The sequence below is a fragment of the Oryzias latipes genome, chromosome 18 (assembly GCF_053564925.1).
Source record: "Oryzias latipes strain Hd-rR chromosome 18, Olatipes_Hd-rR_3.1".
Classification (NCBI taxonomy): Eukaryota; Metazoa; Chordata; class Actinopteri; order Beloniformes; family Adrianichthyidae; genus Oryzias; species Oryzias latipes.
Genome location: NC_136254.1, coordinates 23,905,926 through 23,921,326, shown reverse-complemented (window position 1 = coordinate 23,921,326; position 15,401 = coordinate 23,905,926). Strand labels below are relative to the sequence as shown.

The window sequence follows — 15,401 nt, the reverse complement described above, 5'->3', positions numbered from 1 at the left end:
ATTAGGGAAACTCTTATCATGCTAATGTGATAGTGGTCTCAAGCTACGTTCACACCGTCCTCGGCAAGGCCTTCAAGTGACCACTTCCAAAGAAAAGTCCACGTAAACGCATGTGATTATGAGTTTTGGGCTTCCACGTTCAAAAGTCTTGCGTTCATGCATAGTTACACACGTTTCTGCGACTGTTTTTGTGCTCTACGTAAATTCAAAGTGAATTGAAAGTTTAACTTTGACCAATCAGGGACTTGATTTTGGTAGTGACGTATAGATAGCGTGCCTTTGAATTCACGGAAGCCCCAACTGTTTGAAAATTGATCATGGAGGAAAACGAAATAATTGTGGTTTGGGAAAATGGTGACATCAAGTCTTTCATGTATCAGAATAGAGCTGTGAAATAAAAAGCCTGGCGAAAGATTAGCAAGATTGCACCGCTTTCAAATTTCCCAGAAAGCCTCTTCCAACTGTAGGCATTGGTCATGTGCTGATAGAAAGTTGAAAACAAAAGAAGCCCCTCCCTGCTTGTACAGTGTGAACATCATGGGCTAAATGTGCGTTCAAGAACCCAGGTCAGCTCCAGGTTCCAAAAGTCTTCAGCAACATCTGATTCCAAAAATAAGTCTTATTTCTTTTCTTGTATTTATTCCATATTTATAAAGTTTAAACTTTGACCTCGTGTTTTTTTAAAAGTCTTCTCCCTGAGAAGGACGTTTGCGCCCCTTTGTCTCTGTGAGGAGCTGACATTTTCTTTTCCGCTGACTCGTTCGGTGTCTCTTTGTTCTCCCACTTAAAGAGCTCGCTCCATTAACCAGCAGTTAATTATGGCCTTCTGTTAGTCGCCTGTGTGGAAAAGGTCAACCTCAGAACGCACGTTCTGGAAGGACGGCGCACAAAAACCGTTTCCAGGTGACCCTAACAACATTTGTGTGTTGAAAGATGCGGTTAAAGCATAATCTACTGGACGGCTCTCTTCAAATTTCTGCAGCTGAGGCAGAGTTGTGGCGGTCGGGCTCACCCACGGCTTCTGCGGGGAAGTCCAGCTGCGCCTGGAATGTGGCGGGAGAGAAAAGGTCTTTTCAGTCGACACTCAGATAGCATTTACATGAACATGCCCAGAGCCAGAATTCATGGATCAAAAAGAGAAAAAGTCATCTGTCCTAAGAAAAACAAAGTCTCATGGGAGCTTGGATGCATCTGAAGCAGCATCTGATGAGCACTGAAGCCACAAAAGTTACAAACATTTCTTTTAAATTAAAAACTGAGGCTTTTTTTTCTAAACAATTAAACTCCTAGGATAACCAATGTAAAGGGAGCTAATGAAGCACAAACCCATCCCCTTGGGGAAGAGGAGGTCAGTGGAGGAGGGACAGGGTTCAGAGTAATTACCTCCGTCAGGTTCAAGGCACTGGTCAAGCTGTTGCTGATTTTTTTATTTCCCATCATGCAACATTGTTAAGGACGGGCCTACATGTGGCACAGCATGCCTCCACTGACGTCCCCCCTTGATTAGCTGTCTTGTCCTCCACACGGCCGAGCGGACCGCAAAGATGGCAGGGAAGCTGATGGAGAGGACCGTCAAATGGCAGCTTTGTTACGACGTCTCAGCCAGGACCTGGTGGATGGTAGGTGCAGCTCTTTGTCCCGTCTGCTTGATCTCAACTGTCAGCATCCCACAGGTGTGTTTTATGTGACCGCACGTGTGGAAATGATCCAAAACTGAGGAGAAGTGTCTTTTAATCCGAGATTTGAAGTTTTTAGGAATGAGAAAACAAGAGAGAATGTTTGATTTTTTTCTTTTTTTTTCTTTTTCACAAGACTTGGAGCTAACGATGACCTTCAGCCTTGCTCTTTAGCCTGCGAGCGCTCCTCAAGTGTACCTCTGCGGTGTTAGAGTCAAACAAAGAGTCCTTGTCCAGCCCGCGCCTTTCCCATGCTGAAGAAGCAGCCCAGTCTGACGTTTCCCTCTGAATATTTGTTTACTTGTCCAGACAAAATTTCTTTAAAGACCAAAGAAAACCTTAGTTTTAGGTGTTTTTGACATGTTCTTGTGGCATTTATTGTCATGATGGAGGACATATATTTATAAAATTCAGCTCAAATTTGAATCTCTGAGTCATTCTTGAAATCGTTATGAATCAGGAGCAGATGAAAAAAATGCGGTTGGAAAAAGCTTGCAGTTGTGACGTGGAAAATATGATGGGCGGGGCCACAAGCTCTTCTGATGCATCCGTTTGCAGACAAATAGATCCACGTCCATCTTTGCTTTCCCCGTTCTGCGCTGGTATCTGGACGTAAAACTCAGTTTTCATTTGTCTTGTCGCAAATGTATCATTATGGCAATATCCATGCTGGACAATCCGCATATCGCAAAAGTCGACGAAAATATGTGATAAATAGTTACCTTTAATGTGCAAAAAAAAATCTTATGGCAGCATCAAATAAATCACTTTGTGTATTTGGTCAATATGATGGACCCCTTTGATGTCAGATGTTCACCTCCTATGTAGCCGAGGGTCATTTGAAAGATAATTTAAGTTATTTACGGTTGCAGTGAAATGGAAATGAGGTATTTAGTTGTTTTGCTATTTGTTCATTTATCGCGAGTTATATTGTCATTGTGATATCGATCACTAATATCACAAATTGCAAGTTTCTCTCATATCGTGCAGCCCTCCTTGTCATCCTTCAAAGCCAACAGAATTTGTTATGTTTACGGTTTTTGTGTGTTCTCTATTAGAAACAAGGGTCCACATGTGTTTGTCTGGCTGAAAATCAGCAATTTTTAGAAACTCCAAAGGCATTTTTTAGGTAAAAACTTCATCAACACAAGGTTTTCTGTGCTAAATGTGAGATTTGAATGTTTCCGGATCATATTTGCTCCTAATTGATTGGGGATCAGTGTTCAGAAAAGTTGTGTTGGAGCCATGTTGAGCACACAGCCTTGAATCCATTTTCCATCTTTAGCTCCCAGATTCGTCAGTAGTTTCAAACTTTGTGGACTTTTGGAAAATGAAATGATGACATCCGTCTCATTTATGGCTTAAATGGCCGGTTGTTCGTTGTTCCCAAAGAGAAATTCTAATTTTCCACAGAAAACTGAAGGGATCCGTTCCTAACAATTCCTTTAATTGGACTTGGTTTAGGTTTGAAAACCTTTTGAAATGTTTTAACCCTTTAACTGCCTTGCTCAATAAAAAGTAGAACAGATTTAGACACTAATTACTCCCTAAAGGCTTTAAGCAGCAGGAAAAAACAACTTTTTTTGGGATTACTTTTGTCATGGTTGTTATGAAAATCCACCTAAAACACCAGGATCTCATTGCTTTATTATTTTTGAACAGTTCATAATGAACGGGAGAGCAGGAAATAAAATGAAAAAGTGTAAACTTTTACCAAATAAACAGTAGGTTGACCTTAAAAATGATCATAAACTAGTCCAACAGTTGACATTAAAATGATAGAAAATTCATTTTTTACCAGCCTGTATAGCCTGCTGCATCTTGTCTTTTTATTTTGAAATAAGATGAATGGAGATTTTTTTAGAGATGGAAAATTGACTTAATATCCATCTAATTTTGGGATAAAACATTATTTATGGAGTTTTGAAACTTTAAAGAATGTTGTTTACATTTTTTGTTAAAGGCTAATGACTTGTGGCTACACAAAATTCTTCCAAACGTCAAATCAAACAAAAAAAAAAGCACTGATTTTGAGTTTTAGATCTTCAAATCTGAAACGACTTGTGTATTTTTTCAGCTTAAATCCACGTTTTGACATCTTGAAGACATATACATGGAGTGCTTTTAATGCGCTAATTCTGACCCCTTTTTTTCTTACATGTTAAATCCGATTAACTCTGCTGCCATCACTCCTAAACCCTTCCATACCTCCACAGGTAATATTGTCAGGACCACCTGCCTTTCCACTCTTCATCCCTACTGATCTCCGTTGCTTCTTGCTCCATAGTAGCTGCCTCCTCTGCTCTGTGCTCATCCAAGTTCTCCTTCCATCTTTTCATCACACTTGGAGAACTTGTCGCCACAACTCCACGCCTATCCTTAAAGACCCACTCCCACTCTTTTAACATCTTATGGTATTTTTCTGATGATGGATGACGTAAAGAAAGAAAATGATGCCTTAAATGGCATTTTTATTTATTTATTTATTCAAATGGTTGTGAATCAGGAGCAGACGAAAACATGCTGATGAAAAAAGATAGTGGAAAATGTGCTGGGCGAGCCACAAGAGGGAGAGCACGTGAACAGAGATCCCTCAGCGACGGAGTAAGGGGAGGAGGACGGGGTTGCTCCGTGCTAAAAGGTGTCCCGCCCACAATGCCGGGAGACATTTCTAAAGAACTACTGCTGTTCTGTAAAAACTATGACACCGTTTTTTTAAACTTCGGCTAAAATTGGCATAATCAACATGGGGAATGCTTTTACAATAGATCAGAAGATGATCAGAGTGGGACTTTAACCACCCTAACCTGCTGCACATCCTTTCATCTCTGTTTTTCAAGCACCTTTTGCATCAGTGAGCAAATCTGAGCAGCATAGCCAAGCATGAAAAGCAAACAGGAAAAGCCGCCTTCGAGGTCACGATCATCTAAAGTTAGAACTTCATCGTCTGCTTATAGACAAATAACATTGGGTAATGTGGTTTCTAGTCTTTCCTGTACATTTCAAGCACAAATTTGTGTTTTATTTCATTTTCAGATGTTAAACTGTGTGCATTTTTTCTCTATCAGTTCATGGCTAAAGTTCTGGCTATATGTTTGGAATTTACTCAGTTGTGTTCATTTTACTATATAATGCTGTATTTACTTTATCATAGACAGAGTTTAACATTTCATGCTTTTAGCTTCAAATCAGATAATGAAGACCCCTTGTCTTTCTTTATGTGCACAGAAGACATGAATACATTTTATGTTTCTACCTTCTACCATTTTTTAATTTTTTTCCAACTTTCTTTATTGAACATTTTGTAATAACAGACATTCCAGGGAAAAACATTTACAATTTTGAATGAGAAAAACAATCAAAGAATGTCATCCTCCCCAAACCCTTCAACCTTTTCCCCTCCCACTCTATCATCCCAATCCCACCCCACATACCCCAGCCAGCCCCCCCCCCTCCATTTCTTGACCAAACAAAAAATATATATGATAAAAATATAATTAAAAAAATAATTAAAAATAATAAATAAAAAGAATGTAATTTGAGTACAATTATGAATTTAGGGGGGAAAATGAGTAGAAAACATGAATATAGTTCAGTTTTAATCAGAAGGTAAGAACATGGTACTGACAAACTGTAGAAAGGGATTCCAGCTGGCCTGAAAGGATTTAATTGAGCCTCTAAGTGAGAACCGAAGTTTCTCAAGTTCAAGGTTGTAAATCGTGTCGCAGAGCCAGTGGACATTCGAAGGGGGACGGGGATCTTTCCAGCTCAGTAAGAGCAAACGACGGGCCAGCCGAGTGGTAAAAGCCAAAGCCAGTTTCATCGTGCCTGGTACAGCATCATCAGGAGTGACTCCAAGTGTTGCGGTGATTGGATTAGGTGTAATGTGGTAGGTATAGGCTCCCGATAGCACATTAAACACATAGAGCCAGAACTGTTGCAGCTCAGGACACGACCAAAACATGTGAACGACTTTCGACATCTGCAACAGGCATCGTCAATAGAACGATACATTATGGCAAGTCTAGAATTGGTGTAATGAACCCTGTACACAACTTTACACTGGAGTTAATCTATGGCGAGCACAAATAGATGAAGAGTGGACGAGGGACAGCACAGATGTCCAGAGTTGTTCTGTTAACTGGAGATTAAGACTTTCCTCCCAGGCAGTCTTAACAGCGTTGGTTGATGTTGAAGTGGAAAGCCAAATGATTTTGTATAAAACTCATAAACAACAACCTTTACCTACAGGGTCAACAGAGAGAAGTGAATCTAACAGTGTTTCTGGGGGACGGTTTGGAAAGTGAGGGAACCGGTTTTTTTACAAAGTTACAAACCTGAAAGAAGTGAAAAAGATGATTCTTTGGAAAGTCATATTTAAGTGAAAGCTGGTCAAATGATGAAAAGATGCCATTCATGTAGAGATCAGCTACAGATTTGATTACTTTTGTGTACCAGATTTTAAATTTGGTGTTAGATGGTTTAAATACACCATTTTTAAAAACAGATGTCAGGACAGTACTACTAACAAGGCCTAACTGCTTCCTGAACTGATTCCAAATCTTCACAGAGGTGGAAACCATTGGATTGTTAGAAAAGTGCAAAAGAGGAAGTTGTGAGCACAAAACAGAACGCAACGAGACTTGTGTAGACCTTTTTTCAAACTTAACCCAACTCGGCATTAATAAGTCATCCTTGTCAGTCATCCAAATAAAACTTACTGTTGATTGGCTGCCCAGTAATAGTACCTAAAGACAGGAAGAGCCAGTCTCTGTCTTTTGGGGATTGGAAAACAGACTTATGATGGCGAAAGGTTGAAATAAGTCTGTCCAGTCTAGCAAAAATTGATTTATTCAGAAGAATTGGGAGGTGTTGGAATAAATATAAAAACTTTGTGAGGACAAGCATCTTTACCAGGCTCATGCGACCAGCAAGCGAGAGGGGAAGTGTTGACCAGTGGGAAAAATCACCTTCAATTTGTTCAGTCAGGGGGGTGAAATTTTTACTCTTCTACCATTTTTTCTAATAACAAAAGCAATATGAGCAATAGAATAATTCACAATGGCTGTTTTGAATTTTCACAGTATCTCTGGTTATACTTAATGATTTAAAAAAATTTGAATTATTTTATGACTTGTTTTTTCAACACAGACTTTAAAAGGGTTTTAGTTTATTTGTGTACTTTCTAATTGTGTGATCAAAAGCACATTTTGCATATATTTTTCTATTTCTAAATAGAAAACAATAAATGCCCAAATGCCTCCACTTTTTTATAAATTAAAACAATTTTCAGACCTAGACAGTTTTAGAAGGTGACATGCATTTCTTTGTGTGACCACACGGTGGTGGTATAACCCTATTTAGAACAGCGACCCGCGTGCGATGCGTCACACAAGGCAGGAGATATGTAATTCCATAGTAGTAAAGGAAGCGGAGAGTAGGAGGGCAAAATATGATTATTCAGCCTCTCACACACTCACAACTGATTAGTAAAGTTAAATTAAAACATTAAAAATATGTTTGAAAACATATTTAGTATATTTATGGAATATAATTCAGATTAAACCTAAAATGCATCCACAAAATCTACTTAAAAAGCCCTCTTTTGACTGTAATTAATGTTTATACGTTTAATTAATAAATATAAAGGAAAACTCTTTCATGGAGTGACACTAAATATAACATATTTTACAAACCAAAATATTTCAGAATAAAAATTTAAAGAAATATAATGAAACCTGGAGCGTTTGCTCGTGCGGCAGTGTGGTGCACTCAGTCATCGGTGACCTGACAGCATGTCAGTGAGGGGCCCAGGGAATCGGAGTCCCGGGGCCACTGCTGCTGGCCAATCAAAGGCCAGAATTCAGACCCCATTGCTAAACGGGGCTTCTTCAACCTGTGGCAAACTGGTAAGAGTTACAGCGGAAACAAAGGTTCTTCATTTCAAAATAAAAGACGTTTTTTTTGTGGAACTGCTCTTTGGACTAAATTCGTGATCAAAACAAATGATAACATGATCAAAATCACATCGGGTTATAGTTGTATGTGTTTTTTGTGTGTAAACGACTTTGTTTAACGTTCAGTTTTTAAGATTTGATTATTTAAAATGATCTATGGAATTACTGAAATGTGTTGTCAGTGGTGTAAACACCTTAAAATAACATTAAGATGTTCAGTTGCACAAAAATAACAATCTAGCTATTCTAAAAACTTTTTTTAGTTTAATAAATCTATTCCAAAAAATATATTAAAAACAGATTTGATTATTGTGTAAAATAAAATTTGAAAATGTAGTTGGCAAAAAGAAAAGCACATCCCAACCTGAAATTCTTTTGTTTTTTTTAGCTGGAAATAAGTTTAATATATACGGTTGTATTTAATTATAAACAAACAAATCCCTTCTAAATAAGAAAATACATTTTGATCTGTCATTACTGCAGACCAAGATGTCACAAAGACAATCAATTTGGGTTTTAAGGGAGAATGTATTTGCCACTAAGAGCAATGCTATGGGCACACCTCTGGGGTCTTAGAATTTAGAAGAAAAATAATCAACTAAACACATTTTTATTATTTTTGAGAAATAATGTTTTGGGAGAAAAAACTAAAATATAAAAATAACAAAAACTATACATTTAAATTAGTACTTCCTAATGTGCCCCCAGAGGTACATTACGTTTAAGAACCACTGGACTCTTGTGAATTGAAATTAAAATAATACTAGTTTATCTAAGTATTAACTCAAAGAATAATTAGCTTTACTGCTGGGTTAGTGACATTTGAGATCCATTTTGACTGTCGAATGGTAGTTTTATTGTGGCGAAAGCGCACCGGAAGTTGTTCAGTGTCGCTCCCGTTCCGGTTGACCGTTTGTGGTGAGAGCCGGAGGGCGGTAGTCTGTCAGGCAGTGAAAGAGAAGGCGGAGACCAACTCAGAGCCGAAAACTCAGCCTCTTCTGGATCACGTTCAACTCCGCTGAACGACCCCACAATACGATCCAAAAAAGTAAGACTGGAAGAGGAAGGAAGACAAGAAAAAAAAGTGCAAAAAAAGAGAAAAAAACAAAACCCCGCAACCAACTTCTTCTAAGTCGCCAAGAATTGTCTTCCGGTGTTAATTTTTTTGGTGCTTGTTTTTCTTCGCAAGAGAAACCCCTCCAAAAGCACAAGGTTTGAGCGTGAGAAATGTGAAGCTACCGGTGTTTGAAGCAGGCTCCAGGAGACTCCTTGTTAATCCATGCAGTACAGTGCAATGGTACGTGGGTCATTCCTATTGTTTTTTTTTCTTTTCTTCCGAATACTGTGATAAACGCTCTTTGTGTTGAAGCGGTCAGACTTGAGACGGCGTGTCCTGTCCTCGCGGGGAGGCGCGCGCGCTCGGAGGGAGGAGGAGAAAAAAAAAAAGCAAGCGAACTTGGCGGCAGGTTGACCGTTTTGTTTAACCTTTTAACTGACAAATGAACTGTTTACAGTGCGCCTGTTAGCAGCTACTCTTTTTAAATATAAAAAAAAAAATCCACAAAAAAGTTGCACAAAAATTAAAAACACAAAGTTTACTTTAACGAATGCTAATTTCACCTGTTAGCTAGCTAGTTTCTTAAGGCAAATTTGATACTTTATTAAAAAGTAAAAACACCGTTCTATTTATTATTAAATGTTACAGACTAACTAACTAAACGTGTGGTTTTAAAGTAAATTTCTAAATATGTGTATAATTATTTAAACTAAAAAAAATAGGTAAAATAGAGATTGCCCCCTCTTTTCCCGCTTTTTGTGACCGATGGTTTGGTCCAAAGTCACTTAAACTCGTAAAAATATAATCCTGCAGAAGTGAGGAGGGGAGTAAATGAATTGTATGTGGCGTGAAGGAGGAAGGGAGTGGATATGACTGCTGTGTTTGGAGGAGGAGGAGGAGGAGGAGGAGTGTGACTGTGTAATTACGTGGGTGAAAAAAAAAGGAAAGGAAAAAAGTTGATTTGCTGCTGTCGCGCAGGAGCGAAGGTGCAGCGGTCGATTTCATATGAAGTTTGGCTAAAGCAGGGGGTTGATCATCACACGCTCCTGTGAAGCTCTCCCCGTAATGCTTTTACGGCGCGACGCTCAAAGAGCCCCGAGCGGATAGCAGGCGGACGCAGCGGCGACCTGCTCGCCTTTTATATATATATATATTTTCATTTTCTTTTTACACCCCCACTGCAACTTAAATTCCAATCTCCTACTGAAGATTTCCCCCTTTGTGATCCTCCGGATCTGAAGAAATCCATGGATGTTGTCGGATAATTCCCGCTTCCTTTTCGGTTGATTTTTTTGTTTTGTTTTACGCGGATCTCCACGCGCTCTGCGCGGTGCGCATCGGTCCAGGAATGGCGCGATGAAGTGAGCGCAGGAATTAGCCCAAGTTCAGTGACTTTTGTGCGCCTGCCGTCTCACCATCATGTACTCCCCGATCTGTCTAACTCAGGTGTGTGTGTTTCTGTTCTACCTGTCACCGCGCGCGCCGCTGGTGTTGGAAAGTCGCAGCGGAGGAGGATCGAAAGTTCCTCCACGCGCTCACGGGGGATAATATACTTTCATTTATTCCTAAAAGTCAAGCAGACATTGCTTCTCATTTACTCAGATGCACATTTTTTAGCGCTGCAGCTGCTGTGATTTGAACTAAATCTTAATTATTAAACCTGCGCTGGAATCCCTGATCTTTACGCATTCTGTCTGTGCATAAAAGGATCTTAAACATATCTTATTCCTGGATAATAATGACCTCATGGCAACCATTCCCCCCCTAACTGTTTTAGCTACCTATGCATTAATGATAATATTATTATTCTATAAAGTATATTTTTTATTCTTAGTGGAGCAAAAAGCTTCTGAAGGCAGCGAGGCCAGGAAAAGATAAAGCCACTTTCACTGTTGGAAGATCAAACACTGATAAGGTTGATTCAGGGCTTTGGACCGAGTAGCTGCCTGTTTTGGCTGACTCAGTTTTACTGTTTATATTTTACTTGGCATAAGTAAGTGATTGACTGAGATGTGGTTTATTTTGTGCTTAAGAGGATTGTGCTTTTATGGCTGGAGCTGAAGTGCAGCATGCAGGCCAAGTCATTTATCTTTATAGTCTGTTTTTTTTCTCCCCCGCCCGCTTTAAAAATGATAGTTTGGAGAGAGAGAGAGAAAAAAAACAGAATTTTTTAAAAAGTGTTTTTTAAAATTAATTCTTAATGGATGAGATTCCAGAAACAGCTGAATGATTTGCTTTAAAGAAAATGCTTTTTAATTAAAATAAGCTTTGATACTATGTATTCATTTACGCTTTGCATTGAGAATTTCAGTCTGTGGAGTTTTATCCAAACTTTTCCCGCCTCTCCGATAAGTAGAGTGGTTTTCCTGCGTTTGTGGCCCCTTGCAGTGCGGAGCAGAAACGTGGCTGCTCAGAGGTGCAGAGCGCAGCGGCAGGCGCACATAGGGAGTGGATTTCTGTGGTTTCCTATTGCCCGCTTTGCCTGGCTGCTTTCAAAAAAGAACAATGTGTGGTTTTAACTCTTCAAAAGCCCTGTTTAAAGCAAGGCTGCTTACACTTATTAAATGTGACATTTTAATGACCCGAAAAAGAAGATAATTTCCACTTTTTACCTTGAGGGAACTGCAATTTGTGGGGATTCTCAAAGCCTTTTACCTCGTCTTGTGCAGAGCAAGATTTAGTGAATAAATCCGCTTTTTTGGGGGGGAAAATGACAAAGTAGCTTTCCTGTAATCCAACAAAGTTGCAAAAAGGATTTTAAAGCATATTTCACTTTTGAAATTGAATGAGAATTTAGATTTTACGGCAGAATTAAAGTAGAAATATTGCATTTGTATTTAAAATAAACTATTTATTAATTTAAAAAAAACCAATTTCTTAGAATTACTTGGATCAATAAAATGCTTATTATGGTAGTTAATTGAGTCAGTTTCTGTTGCAAAACGTTGCCCTGCTGTCCAGAAATGTGACGGCAGAATAACCACATTTTTAACAATAATTGAAAGATTTTGTTGTTTGGAACATGCTGAGTATAAAATCCATTCCAAAGGGGAGTAATTCCGGGAGGGTTGCAGTCTGCTCGGCCTTTTCCACTTTCTGTGTACTCTAGGAAAATGTGGTATGAGTTAACAGCCGAATGTTTAGGTAGGAAAAACGCGGGAGGCGAGGGGCTGCAGCAGCTACACTCACAGCGAGCGGGGAAAGTAACAGCAGAGCCGTGGGTACGCTCCTCACAGTCCTGGCAGGTGACACATACTGTGAAATCTCCTTGTCGTACGCGCTTTAAGCTTTTATTGTGAAAGAAGACGGAAAAAAATGTTCAGTTTGCAGCTTGATGCCGATCACTCCGAGAAGGATTCGATGATTTTTGTTCTGCCTCAGATTAACTGTTGAACAAACTGGCTTTTTAAGCGCCACATGTTTCTGATTACATTTCCGCCTTCTTCTCCCCGCTCCAGGATGAATTTCATCCCTTCATCGAGGCACTTCTTCCTCACGTCCGTGCCATCGCCTACACCTGGTTCAACCTCCAGGCCAGGAAACGCAAGTACTTCAAGAAGCACGAGAAGCGAATGTCCAAGGATGAGGAGCGCGCGGTGAAGGACGAGCTTCTGAGTGAGAAGCCCGAGGTGAAACAGAAATGGGCGTCCAGGCTGCTAGCCAAGCTGCGGAAGGACATCCGGCAGGAGTACCGGGAGGACTTCGTCCTCAGTGTGACGGGCAAGAAGCCCCCGTGCTGCGTGTTGTCCAACCCGGACCAGAAGGGCAAGATCCGCCGGATTGACTGTTTGCGGCAGGCCGACAAAGTTTGGCGCCTGGACCTGGTGATGGTCATCCTCTTCAAAGGCATCCCCCTGGAAAGTACGGACGGCGAGCGCCTCGTCAAGTCTCCGCATTGCACCAACCCAGCACTTTGTGTCCAGCCTCACCACATAACAGTATCGGTCAAGGAGCTGGACTTGTTTCTAGCATACTATGTCCAGGATCAAGGTAAGTTCAGAGTGCGTGAGCTACATGCAGGAACGGGGGGTTTGGCAAAGCCAGGGGTCACATGTGTTGCTTTTTGGCAGGCGTGCTCAGACTGGCTGAAGTCACCACTGTGTTTGCCAGACAAATAAACATTAGGAACGTGAGCACCAGCACTGGATAAACACACTCCCTTTTTTTTCTGTATTTCCAAGGAAGGCTCATTACTTTACAAACAAAAATGTGTTTCCAATCTGAAACTTTTTTTTTCTACTGTGCCCCTGCTCAGCCGAACTCGTGTTGAAAAATTATTCAGTGTCTACAGCCTTCGCAGAGTGTGTATTCATACACTTAGGTCTAGAAATTAAATGCAGACATTTTTGGATCACTTAGTTCATCTCAAATAAACTCTAAATTACTTCTTCTGTAAAAAATATTTGATTTACATTCTTAACTTATTCTAGTTAATTTAAAAATAATTTATTTCCACTGTTATAAATTGGCAATGTTACTACACAGAATTTTTGTTTTTAATTAACACCACACATTTGTTTCAGTAAATAAATTATTCAACTTATAAAAAAACATTTTTAAACACATTTAATACATTGGTTTGACATTTCTGTGCATCTTTGTTAACCAAATGAGTGTTTCTGAATAAAAAACACGTTATTCTTATTTCTTCAAAGTTTCTTGAAAAAAAGTAGCTTTGTTTATGGTAAAGGATTTTTGTATATTTATTTTTATTTTCTTATATTTACAGTTAATCAGATAATTAAATAAACCAGAGAAAGCGTATCTTATGGCCATTTCATGCGCTTTTCTTGTTTTTAATATGTTGGCTTTTTAAAATTGATATAAGATCGATAAATAAATATATAAATATATGTATATATAAGGTTTGCAACACAAAATCTTGATAAAGCGCAAATTTTTTGCCCCTGTTAAAGGCAAAGCAGTGGTCTAAGCTAGCTCCTTATCATTAAACTCGAGCGCCATTTTGTGTCTGATAAGTGCCAGGGAAAGCAGAAGGCACAGCGCAGAGACAATAATGGTTGCCACTGGCACCGAGGTTGGCATCAGACCCTCTTTTGTGCCTTTTGTGGGATGCCGCTGCTTCTCCACTTTGCATCTGCTGCATTTTTGTCAGCCACCCAGTGCCAACTTCAGACCTGCTCTTCGGTGCCCCTTTTCCTTTGAAATTTCCCCAACAATATACTATTTAAATGATGAGTAAGTGCTTGCACTGCAAATAATGTGCGCTGTGTGATTCGAAGAGGGAAAATTTAAATGGTTGATTCACAAATATTTAGCCCCATCATCAAAATATCACCTTATCGAAACTTGGGCAAAGTTTCAACAGAATTATTTTGTGGGAATCGCAGAAAATCGTTTATTTTATTTTTTTTAAATTATCAAGTGGATCCTGAAACCCAGACATTGCAGCCATGTCGTGGTGGCGTGCGGCAAGGCGCCATTTTGTCTTGCACCGTGCCAGCGGAGGCAGGCAAATCACCAGCGATGGTTGTTGGAGGTTCGGAGGTTGGCACCAAACTCTCTTTGTCTGCTTTGCAGCATGCCTTTGATTCGTTGGTTGGCATCCGCAATGCAGTGGGCACATTGGAAACTTTTTTTTTTTTTTTCGCCAATTGAAAGCCACTGCTTTTGTTCTGCGGCGACTGCACGAAACAAACCAACACAATCAAACACAAAGAAACTAGAAATCTGCTTGAAACAGTATCCCGTTTTTGTCCTAACTGCTAGACAGTGGCAGCTTAGAGGAAATGCTTTTTTTGATGTGTTTTTTTTTTTTTGCTGTCTAATATAACTTTATTTTGTCTTGTGGTATGTTTGTGACTCAAATTCCGGTTCATTTGCTTTTGCGGCCCGCGTGGGTATCTGTCTGAGAAAGTTTCGACAGCCCTCAGCCCCCTTGTTCTGGGGCATAGGCGCGTTTATCCAAGCTGTAACACCCATGTGCACGGCCAGATGAATGCCCGCTGGGAAGTAGGCTGAAGGCGGTGGCTGGGAATGGGGGTCGTGGCATCTATTGTGCCAACTGGCAGGCTATGTTCAATCCAGGGCCCTGGCTTTTCACAAACGCCCTCTCCCACATACACACACACAGGGTTTTAACTTCATTCAAATTGTTTCTTTCCCCCGTTTGAATCACCGCCTCTTCACACCTGCACTCGTATTCTTTTTTTTGCACATCCAGTTCGACACTTCGATGGAATAGTTTCAACAAGGCATGTAGATAGCTGTCATGTTGGGGCATGTCATAATACAGTAAGCCTCGTTTTGTATTTGCGTCTTTGTTCAGCAGCTCATCACTGTTTGTGCGGTTGGTGGGACGAGTTTTTAATTAAACCTGTTTGTTTGAATTCATTTAGAGAAAGATCTACAGGACGTTAAGGATTTTTGATTGAGCTTTTACATCCTAATTTATTACAAAATAAGAGAGTTTTTTATTAAAAAAAAATCCCTTGGTCTTGGTTGAGTTAGACCTGCAGGAGGCTAGAAAAGTCAGGGTCAAGCAGCTTTCCCATTACTCTGAGGCTGAAAGTTAAAACGGCCATAAAACATCATTACCTTGACTTTTTTTTGCCCCCGTCAGTAATACGACTTCACTTTTCACGCCGTCATGATAGTTTGAGGAAATGGATGGATTACCTCTGAACACAAGCTGACATGTTAATGGAGGCCTTGTTTTACAATCGGCAGACTTAACCTCTGCCCCCCGGG

General features: G+C 39.9%; 1 protein-coding gene across 6 annotated transcripts in view; it reads left to right on the top strand.

Moving 5' to 3' along the window:
- Nucleotides 1–8,519: 8,519 nt before the first annotated feature.
- Nucleotides 8,520–15,401, top strand: part of LOC101169147 (nuclear factor 1 B-type) — a 64,182-nt gene continuing 57,300 nt past the window's right edge. For 2 of the 6 annotated variants that reach the window (XM_078936368.1, XM_011487390.4), the window contains exons 1-2: nucleotides 8,520–8,930; nucleotides 12,149–12,680. In XM_078936368.1, coding sequence (XP_078792494.1) covers nucleotides 8,913–8,930; nucleotides 12,149–12,680 — 550 coding nt within the window. In that variant the 5' untranslated portion in view covers nucleotides 8,520–8,912. Of the gene's footprint in view, nucleotides 8,931–9,555; nucleotides 10,137–12,148; nucleotides 12,681–15,401 lie in introns of those variants that run through there. The other 4 variants (XM_011487391.4, XM_004079679.5, XM_078936367.1 and 1 more) reach the window with 3 other exon arrangements.